Raw genomic sequence first — 12,032 nt, forward strand, 5'->3', positions numbered from 1 at the left:
TTTTTCTATCAAATTTATTGATAAATTCACTACTCCTATACTTGGTAGTTCTAGACTGTCACTGACTAACAAAAATATGATTTTAGCCATAGAAAAATGTTATGCTTTCTAATGATCATATAGAATAAAAAGTATATATAAACTTTTTTTTGTACTAGGGATTAAACCAAGGGATGCTTAATCACTGAGCCATATCCCTAGAGCCTCCCTTCTTTTTATTTTATTTTTTTAAATTTTGGGACAGGGTTCTCACTAAGTTGCTAAGGGTCTTGCTAAATTGCTGAGACTGATTTTGAATTTGAAATTCTCCTGACTCAGCCTCCTGAGCAGCTGGGATTCTAGGCATGTGCTACCATGCCCAGTTAAATGTATATAATCTTAATAAAAAATTATTTAACCTAGTATATCAGAAATATTTTTTAACATGTAATAAATACAAAATATTACTAATAAGATATTTTATATCTTTTTTAAAAACTCCATCTTCAAAATCTGGTGACTTAGAGCATATGTCAATTTGAAATATACTCACATTTTAATTACTCAGTGGTCTTACATGGCTAGTGACAACTATTGTTAATAACAGTGGTTCTTATCTGTAGCAAGAATAAACTTAGATCTCATCTCCAGTATATAAAGTTGATCTATTATTCCAATAAATAGTTTAATGATATATAAGATACAAAACATATTTTATTGCTTTAATGTATAATTTTGTTTAGAATCTAGTTTTCTAGTAATTAATCTAATCATGGTAGATTACAAAAATTCAATACCATTTCATTGATTAGATAACTGAAATGAGAAGGAATCTCTGGAATACAATAGCATCATATTGTTTAAGTTCCATACCATCTTCCAAAAAAAAAAAAATCAAAGCCTAAAGTCATTATGATATACTTAATATTTAACTCATAGTTCAGTATCTATTAGTTCTTTATATGAAAATATCTACCCTTAGTCCAAATTTTCTTCATCGAATAATTTGACAAAACAAAGTGCCTAAATATTACAATGTGATGCAATTCCAGAATAATTAATGAAAGCATAACATAAAATTTTTATTTGTTTATATTCAAAAAGTATGTTGATTAAAAGGCTGTCACACCTCGTTAAGGTAACTCTTCCATCTTGGGATCAAAGGCAAAATGAAAAACAGACTTTATAAATATCAGATCAGCACTTATTTCTAGAATTACGTAAATTATCCTTTGTTAAAATGTGTTAGTTACTTCTCAGGGTCATAAACATAGCCAATCTCTCGAATAGGGATGTAAATATACTATTTGGAAAACAGAAAAATTATATGAATAAGTATGACAGTTAATTTAGCATTGTAAATACATAGCAACTATATGATTCAGTGAGTATAGGCACACTCACCATTAGAAGCTTCTATTTGCCTCCTGGTTGTTCTTTTTTTGGCTTTTTGTTCTGTAGTAGGAGAATTTTGTCTCTTAGTCAGGAAAGAATTTAGCAGAGTAATATTGAATGTTCTCTTCAGGACAGAATGTCTTATAAATGGACTGAGCTGTGGAGATTCAAACACAACAAAAGCATATTTTAATCATACAACTCATAAACTTTGAAAAATTGTTTTTCATAATGAATAATGAGCTCATTAATGTAAACTAACTTATCAACACTACTCATTAATATCTTACATATGGATTCCTAGGGTTAATAGTTATAAATACATTTGAAAATATAAAATGTTATTAGTCATAAATTTAGCTAAAGTATATTAATATTCTTAACAAAAGTCATAATAATATTTTAGGAATTTGGTGAAACCTATAATATTTTTTAAAATGTGCATTTTTGTATATATTAATATCAACAATTGCTATTCTTAATATACATTTTGTTTCCAATAAAATCATATACTAATTTTTTCTCAACATTGATCCTTTCAACAAGTATTTATTATATACATATGTCCAAACTTTTTTTAGTACTGTGGACATGCAGTACCAATATGAGTGTATTTACCTTCAACTATTTAACATACCAATGAGAACATTGAGATAAAACAAGAATTTAAGACAATATTAAAATAATTGAGTTTTCATTTAGCCAATATTTATTTGAGTGCCTTCTTTGTGACAAGTACCAGTCTTTAACATAGCTCTATCAACACTTCCCTTTCTTTTTTTTTCTTTTTATTTTCTATAGATTTAATGAGGTAAAATTGAAGTACGATAAAATGCACATACTTGATGAGTTTTGACATATATGTAACTAATACAATGAATACGAAAAGGTTTTTTATTTTATGTTTTTTTAACTTTTTTAACAACTGTGTTACCTGCATGGATTTATTACCTTAGAAATCAATCATCTTAAGAAATACAGAACCCCATCCCCACTTCTCAACTACATCAAAATTAAACGGTGCACTTATAAATATCTCTGAGGACAACACTTTTCTTTCTGATTCACACTCCCTTCCCCAAGAACATATACAGTAGGATACATGAAGAAGTTGAGAACTGAGATTAAGTTTCCAAGTACATGTTAGGTTGATAGTTTCCCACTGTTGCCTGCATGTTATAAGATGATAGCTACAGGTTTAAAGTCAGTTTTTTGAAGAAGTAAAATTAAGAGCTCTCAGTACAAATTTAGACTCTTGGACACTTCCAATTATCTGTGACCTCAGGAAGGTTGCCACCACTTCCTGAACTTCAATGTCCCAATTTTTCAAAAGGACTCAATGCTACCTACTTTATATATGTTTTGTAGGTATACTAATTGAATTAAAATATATAAAGTATTCCTGGGTTTAGAAACAATATGGTTTAGTAGATAACAGCTTGAAATTTTTCTGTGTCTTCATGAGTAACCTCTTAACCTCTCTGTGTTTTGTTTGGAAATAAGAATGATAAAATAATACCTATCTTGTAGTATTTTTATGAGGATTCAATGAGTGAGTATGTGAGCCCAGCATAGTGGCACATACCTGTGACCCCAGAGGCTCAGGAGGCCAAGGCAAGAGGACTGAAAGTTCAAAGCCAATCTCTGCAATTTAGCAAGGCCCTAAGCAACTTAGAGATTCTGTCTCAAAATAAAAAATACAAAGGGCTGGTGATGTGGTTCATTGGCTATCCCTCTAGGGGTTCAAAAATACCAAAAATAAATAAATAAATAAAGCCTCTAGGGGTTCCCTGGTACCAAAAATAAACAAACAAATATGTGTAAAGCATATCAATCTATTGTACCAAAACTGTTATGCAACTATTAATATCTTGCATAGTATCCTCTTGAGAGTAAATATTTGTATTAAGTTATTTAAAAACAAATTTCATTCTTGTAGATAGAGAAAAATAACTGGCAAGGTAAAATGAGACCTGAGTTCAGCAATGTACACAATACTGAATGTTCATTGAGATAGATTACCCAAGCATACCCTTAAAGTAAAATTAGAAAGAATATTATTTCCAACAGCATAAGATATTTAGAGGTATTGGCATTGGTAAAAAGTGTTGTCTTTTGTTGAAAGGATTATAGGATAAAACCATTATGTTTTGAAATAAATAAAAGATACTGAGGGAATTTCCATTTTGTCTTCTTGTTTGTTTTTCTTTTTCACTCAAATTATCATAGAAATGAATGACCCAAGAAATATGTATTAGGGAAAATCCTAATTTGAAAAACAGGGATAGAATACTGATCAATTGAGATTTTTAAAGAATTACTGAAAGATGTAATGAAGATGGCAATGTCCTGAAAGGAGAGTTAGAGAACCAATTCAGCACTCCTATCTACCATTCCCAACCAACTTTCTTCCAAGTAGAAATGCTGTCTTCAGAAAGTTGAAAATTTGTTGTTCTTTAGAAATGAAGAAATCAAATAATGTCATTGGGAGTGAAATATCAGACTTAATATAATATTGAGAGGCTGCAACTTTAAGTCCTGACTCAAGACTCTGCACAATCATAGAAATAAGCATAGTCAACTTTGTTTCTGGCATAGGATCAAGATCAACCTGAGATACTAGCATGTCTGAAGCTGGACACCAGGGAAATCGAAGTAGAATGGAAGTGTGAGGTTTCATCTATAGTAGAGGCAAGAAATTAAATTATTCCTGTGGCTATACACCACATGAGTTCTTTCTATATCCTTTCCCAAAGGTTCCTGGCTCTAAAGAGGCCTGATATTGAAAGTTCATATGAGAAAGATTAGGAGACTAAGATGGTATCATATATTTTAAAATTTTTTTAAAATGTGGCTAAATCCCCCAAACAGGTGGTAAATTCAGTAGAAAGTAGTTGTCTAGGGTAATATGCATGTAGGCATTTAGTGTATAATAAAATTGATATTTCAATCAACTGGAAAGGATATATTCAAAGGTAACAAGTACTGGAATTATCAGTTTCATATTTCTAAAGAAATAAATGATTATTATTTCTAGACATTAAAGGCTTGTGCAAATGTAAATGTTTGAAAATTGGAATATTACAATACCTAGAAGAAAATGCTAATGCATATTTGATTTAGAATTTATTTTAGGAAATTATTTTGATTCTTCTCTGGAAGGTACCTGAAATAGTATTTATTATATTGCTCCTTTTACATAATAAGAACTCTAGTAAAGTCTTTCAAATTTTCTAAAAAAGAACTTTTGACAATGTTTTAGAAATTATTCCTAAAATATGAAGCTATTTTATACAGTTAGAATATCTAATTTGAAAACAAGGCTACTATTTAATATCAAAATTTATAATAAAGCTAAAGCAATTAAGACACTATGGTATTGGTGAAAGAACAACAAATAGATCAATGAAACAGAACACAGAGCCCAGGAATATACCTACCCAAATATATTCAACTGACCTTTGACAAAGGAGCAGAGGCAGTAATTAGAGCATAAAGATAGTCTTTAGGCAATATCAACAGGAAGCTAGACAGAATTAATATTTAATGACATAAATAACCATGATGAATATGTGGCAATGACCAAAAAGCTAAACTTTAAGATTATTACATTGAGTGAAAAAAAAAATGAAGTGATACGGATGACAGCACATAATCATAAGTTCTTAACTATGCAAAAATATCTAATTAACAACTTGCTTCCTCTGAAATCATATGCAAGTGGCAGAAGTAAAAAAAGTGGCATTCTTACTAGAGAGATGAAAATAGTTATTTTAAATTCAAAGCATTTTCCACCTGAAGATAGGAATGAATATGAGATGGGTCTTCAGTGTATTTGATGTGCATTGAAATCATGTTCAGATTGCAGCTTTCAGAATACCAAAGTATCTGAAAGTACTTGACTGCAGCAAAGAGCAGTCTAATGTCCACTTAGGCTTTTTATATTCTGTGTTCTATGGTTTGCAAAACTGATTTAAAATTAATCAGAGCTAAAGAACAATTTATATATGCCATTTCATTGAAATTATTATAAATGTATTTGAAATATGAATTACAATTGAGGTAAAATCAATACAATGTTAAAAGCTATGTTTCTGGCTCAAACTCATTATGAAATATATTAGAATATATTCGAATTTGCCATCATTTATAGTTTTCACTGAAATTATAACATAGTGTACATCTTTATGTGCAGTAAAATACACTATTTAAAACATTCTAGTCACAGGTTATTAGGGTATTTTTTATTTCTATGTTTTTAGGATAAAACCATGTATATTCCCTGCTCCCCCCTGACAACTGTGGGGTGATGAATGCCTTTTCAAAGTATAGTAAGGAAAAAACTAATTCAAAACATTGTTCCCAAGAAAAATGAGAGGACAATGACCTGTTAACTTTTGTTCTAGTGATTAGAAGTTCAAATTTTAGAAGACAGTATAAATAAATATTAAAACAAAGCTTACCAGATAGTTTTTTAAAAGTCACTATAATAAAAAAACAAGGACTGAAGACTTTTCCTAGATTAAAGGAGATTAAAAGTACGTGGTAATTGAATGTAATCGATGATTCTGAATGCATATTAGAAAGATCAATAATAGTATTGTAACAATTTAAAATTTCTTGTATTTAATAATAGCTTTTGTTTACACAAGAGAATATCTTCATTGTTAGGTGAAATGCAACATTTGAATTTTTTTCAAAATAAATGTTGAAATGTAACCTCAAAATTAAGACTCTTCTCTATGACTATCATGTGTTAAACTGCCCTTTCACTTCTATGGTTGCAAATCATCTTCCCGTGAAAAAAGTCCTCTACTCAGTCTAGCACCAAGCAATGAAAAGTAAGCCTCTTTAAAAACAAAGAAGTCAGGCTTTAAAAAAAAATTCTGGGACTTTAACCTAGGGCCTCATGCATGCTAAGCACATGCTATATCACTGAACTATACTGCACTCCCAACAATACATAACCCAATACATAGTACACAAGTTCATAATAAGTAGAAAAGTAAGAGAAGGAAGCTATCACAAGCTGGATTTGGAGAGCAATCTGAAAATCTTTAATGGGGTTTCCTGGGAAAGACTTGAACCAGATTCTCCTGCCTTAGCCTCCTGGGTCACTGGGATTACAAGCATGTACCATTTCTCCAAGCAGCTGCTATTACATATTTAACCTTCTAAAATTAATCATGTATTTAAGTAATACATGATTAATTTTAGAAGGTTAAATATGTAATAGCAGCTGCTATTCAAATTATTCAAATTATAATATACATTATAGAAAAGTATGCAAATATGACATAATAAATTTTCAAAAAGTAAACACTCTTGTGTAAGCAGAACTCATGTCAAGAACCAAAAGTTCACCAGTCTTCCAGAAGGTTCCTATGTGCACCCACTCAAGCACAAACCCCCATATCTATTTCAGAGCCTGCAAGAGTCACCAGTACTGCCTTCTCCCATTGTTATTAGATTAGTTTTCCTAATTTGGGGCTTTCAGTAATGGAATCACACAGTGCATTTCCTTTTGTGTCTGGCTTCATGTATTCAACATCATGCTTATGATATGGGTCCATGTGGTTGTGTATAACATTAATTCTTCGTTTTCTTTTATGTTTCTTTTTCCATTTTATAAATACACTACAATGTACTTTACCTATTCTACTTCTGATGACCATTATATTTATAATAATTAAAGTTAGTGCTGCTGTCCATCATTGTACATGTATTTTGGCACTTTCATGTACACATTTCTGTTGATTACATACCTGTATGTGTAACTACTGTGTTATAAACTACCCATATATTTTGTTTTACAGAACCTACCAAGCACCTTCCCAAAGCATATTTGCATTTTGTTTTTCTTCACATCTTTTCCAAATGTGGTGTGCTTGCACTCTCCTTCTCTCTCATTTACATACCATACACACACACACACACACACAAACACACACACAAACACACTCACACACATACACACACACACACACTGACATACACACACACACCCCACACACATTCTAGCCATGTTAATTGGAATGTAGTAGTATAAAACTGCTGTGACCAGAATGGTTATGTCTCTCCCAAATCCACATATTGAAATTTTAACCAATATGATGGTATTTAGGCCCTGAGGCCAATAAGAAATATATGGTCATAGAGGTATAACCCTTACAAATGGGATTAGTAATGCCTTTATGAGATGATACCAGAGAATTAGGCAGTTCTCTTTCTGTCATGTAAGTATGTAAGAAGTTGGCAGTCTACAACACAGAAGAGGGCCCTCACCAGGACTCACTCATGCCCCTTTTTAACATATTGTTAGGAATTTACTTTTAGATACATGTATTGCAAATATCTTCACCCTTTTCTGTGATTTGCATTTTCATGACATTTTTCAATCAATAGAAGTTCTTAGTTTTATATCATCCAGTTTTTCAATTTGTCATTATTAGCATTTTTATGTCCTATTGAAAAGCATTTGACTAGCTCAAGTCACGAAAATATTCTATTTCTTCTGTTCTAGAATATTTATTTTATTTTTTATTTTTCATGCTTAGACCTATCATATATATAGAATTGATTTTCTTTGTAGTATGGGATAGCACCCCCTTTTTTCCCATATGAAAATTCAATTGAATGAACAAATTTATTGGTAAAATTAACTTTCAAAATATACTACATTTTCATGAAATATCTATGGGTATATTTTTAAATGTATTCATCTATTTCATTTTTCTCCTTGTTTAATTTTACATCCATTCCACATTCCCTCATCTATAGTAGTTTTATATAAACTTTGATAATTCCTATATAAATTCTCTAGCTGTGTTCTTATTCATACTTGCTTTGGCCATTGAGTTCCATATAAATTTTAAAGTCAGAATGTCAATTTCCATATACAAACTGCTGAAATATTTAATTGGGATTGCATTGATTATAAAAGTAAATTTTAAGGTCATATTCTTAAAGTGTTGAGATTTCCAGGCTATCAACATAGCATATTATTCCATTTATTTCAGTCAGTCCTAATTTTTGTCAGTAATTTTTAGTGTTACCAGTTTAGAGGTCTTATCTACCTCACTTTAGATAGTTTCTTGTATCTTATATGTCTTATGCTATTGAAATGGTACCTTAACATTTTATTTCCAATCATTTGTTGCTGATATCTAAAAATTATATTGTTTTCAATGATTTTGCTGAATTCATTTACTTATGTGACTTATCTTTATAACATTTTAGATTTTTGCATTCATAATGTATTTTCTTAAAATTATTGCAATTTAAATTCTTCTTTTCCAATATTTACATTTGTAATTTCTATATATTTAAAATTTCTGTATTTTTTATTTGTTGCACTCAAATTTCCAGTTTAAGATTAAATAGCAGTGGTTACAACTAACATTTTGATTAATTACCAATCAGAGGTGGAAAATCTTTTAATAATTTACCACTGTGTTTTTAAAAAGAAATATTCTTTATCCAATGTGTGGAAGTGCCTTTCTATCTCTTATTTTGTTAAGATGTTTGTTTTTTTTAATGAGTGGATGCATTAGTCAGCTTTCTATCACTGAGATAAAATACCAAGAAAGGCACTTTAAAAGGAGGAAAGATTTATTTAGGCTTACAGTTTCAAAGTTTCTGTCTATACTGCTTAATCTCATTCCTTCTGGGCTCATGGTGAGGCAATAAATCATAGCAATAGTGCAAGGATGAGAAAGCCTGTTCACCTCATAGTGGCCAGAGAACAAAGAGAGAAGGGGACCTGGGTCCCAACATCCTCTTCAATGGCGTGTCCCCAATCACCTAACTTCCTTTCACTAAGCTCCATCTTCTACCTGCTAATAGTGGCACAGGTTGGAAGCCAAATCTTCAACATCTGGCTTTGGGGGTCATTTAAAATCTAAACTAGAAGAGTGAGCATGAATTTTATCCTCCCGAATCTATTGAAATGAACACATAGTTTTTTATCTTTATTCAATTTATAAATGTGGTAAATTATGATTTTGAATATTTTATTTTTGTTACCCTTATTTTTCTTCATGTTTTCAAGGAGTCTTTTATACTTTTCATTCTTTGCCTCTTTGAATTATATTCTGATTCCTCACATGTAGTTTCAATTCATCTCTCAATTGTACATAGCCTTCATAATTTTTTATTTAAGTACACTTTTTCATAGATGTGTATATAAGTTCCAGAAGTTGTATTGTCTTTTAAATAAATAGTTTGTTTAAGTATAGTTTTAGGTTTACTGAAAAATTGCAAAGATGTTACCTAGAGTTCCCATATACAATACCCCTACCTTCTTCATTATTAATATTTTTAATATTACAGTATTGTTGTTGTAATTAATATATCAATATTAATGCAATTAGTCAGATTTCCATTCCTGAAACAAAATTCCTGAGATACTCAACTTAGTTTCAGAGATTTTAGTCCATGACTGACAGTTCCCATTGCTTTGAACCTATAGCAAGGCAGTACAGCACAGCTGGGAAACAAAGACAGAAGGAAATCAGGGGCTGGGAAAACAATACCCTTTCCTAGGGCATGTCCCCAGTGGCCTAACTTCCTTCCACTAGGTCCTACCTCCTAAGTGATCTACCACCTCATAAGAGCATCACTGGCTAGAAACCAAATATTCACCACATGGGCCTTTGGGAGACACTTATCCAAATCATAACATATGCATTATTTTTGACAAATTCAATATTTTATTCAGATTTTCTTCATTTTTAACCTAATATTCTTTTCTATTTCAGGGTCTCATCTTGATATCATAAGACATTTCATAGCTATATTTTTGTGTAGCTTCATACTTCATTCCTATTTATTACTATATATTATTCCATTACATAGATGTGACACAATTTGTTTTTCTATTTACCTGCTGAACAATATCTTAGTTGTTCATACATATTTTCTTCCAGTCTACTCTTTGGTCATTAAGCAAAAAGCTGCTATAATATTTGCTTGAAGATTCTGTATGGGATCAGATCAGTTGGGTAAATATCTGTAGGCATGATTGCCAGACTTTATGGTATGATTATATCTAAATATGATCTTTCAAACTAGCTGTAGTGGTGTGGACTCCTAACAAGAATGAGTTCCTGTATTTGTTGCTGTGCATTCTCACCAGCAATCTGTATAATAGGTTCTTAGGTTTTTAGTGATTTTTATTGATATGCAGTAGAATCTTATCACTATTTTAATTTGCATATTCTAATAATAATGTTAATCTTTTTTGAAATGTATATTTGCCTAGTTATTGTCATCATGTACAAGTGGTAATAAAGAGTGGGTAAACTTAAGTTTTTAACAGAATATTTGAAAGAAACCTAAACACATTATTTTATAGTTATATAACAATAATCAAAAAAGGCATATTTACTATATCTAGGTCAATTCAAATAACTGTGAGTTTAACACATCCTTAAAAATCACTTAATTTTCTGGTGCTTCAGTTTTCTTCACCTGGTATGAAATTTCAGAATCATTTTAGCAATGTTCTTTCTCCTAGAGAGTAGACTTTTATTATGGAGAAGACTATGGGCATTACAATGATAATTGTTCTCACCAGGCAGGTTCTTTAAAGTGATACTTCTAGTATTATCAGTAGGAGAACCTTGTATTCAGCTACTGGAAAGAGAACACTTGGATGTGTGGGGACCCACCAAGTGTGCGGCCTCTAGGACTTTCTCATTTTAGACTAGTCCATACTCAACCACCAATAATTTGTCAAAATTACCATATAAGTACTCCTTCCAGTTTTACTCCACTGACTCCAGGTCAAGTTTTCACTTGGATAATCAACACTCAAGACATTTGCCTCTCTCTCCACATTTGAAAATGGTATATATCACTATAACTTTAATTTTTAGATGGGTTCAAGAAAAGTCATTAGTTTTCAGTTTGTCCAACTTCTTCTTGTAAAGACAACAAAGACAACTTCTAAGCTTTCCACATATTATAGCTGAAAGCAAACATCTATTTACTTATTTAAAAATTCTGCTCTTTTTGAATGGGTGGATGTTTTCTAGGCTTTTTATCCTGAGTTCTTTTATCTCATTTAATCATATAAATCATGAAAATTTTAGTCTTTTATCAGATCATTTTGTTACATACTGTCTTGAGTGTTGATTCTCAAAGTGTTTATCTATATTTATTTTCCTTCAGAGAAGTTTGTGAATTTTTTTATTGTTAGTTTATTTTCAACAATGGTTACAGAAGAAAAGACTGTTTAAAATTGAAAGTAGTCCTACAAAAAAGCATTGTTATATTCTATAAGATTTCAGGGTTTTAAAATAGTCATATCTATTTATTATTATAGCAAAATGTAATAAAAACTGTATCCAAACCTATGATTTAGTACTATCACATCAATTCCTTCTGATAAATACCCAAGTATATCTAGTCTCCAGCAGCCAGGCCACAGAGCCCATGTCTGTGATAAAACATTTCTTTTAGAGCCTTACTGAGTAGTATAGTTGATAGATGTTAGGATTCATCTGTATCAGTTTAATTTGTTAATATACAGATCTTCCCTAATTATTATTCTGTGCATTTTCTTTATGGATTTTTGTTACTGTTCCTTGTTTATTTTTTGTGTTATATAATAATGATTATACTGTACATATGTACAATGCAAGGCTTTCCACAAG

The 12,032-nt window shown here is 30.7% G+C and overlaps 1 protein-coding gene across 1 annotated transcript in view; it reads right to left on the reverse strand.

Annotated features, from left to right (window-relative positions):
• Window positions 1-1,360: 1,360 nt before the first annotated feature.
• Window positions 1,361-12,032, reverse strand: part of Stpg2 (sperm tail PG-rich repeat containing 2) — a 522,341-nt gene continuing 511,669 nt past the window's right edge. Inside the window, exon 13 of the mRNA XM_077803111.1 lies at window positions 1,361-1,531. Within this exon, the coding sequence (XP_077659237.1) occupies window positions 1,361-1,531 (171 nt within the window). The remainder of the gene's footprint in view (window positions 1,532-12,032) is intronic.

Source organism: Urocitellus parryii, chromosome 10, assembly GCF_045843805.1.
Source record: "Urocitellus parryii isolate mUroPar1 chromosome 10, mUroPar1.hap1, whole genome shotgun sequence".
NCBI lineage: Eukaryota > Metazoa > Chordata > Mammalia > Rodentia > Sciuridae > Urocitellus > Urocitellus parryii.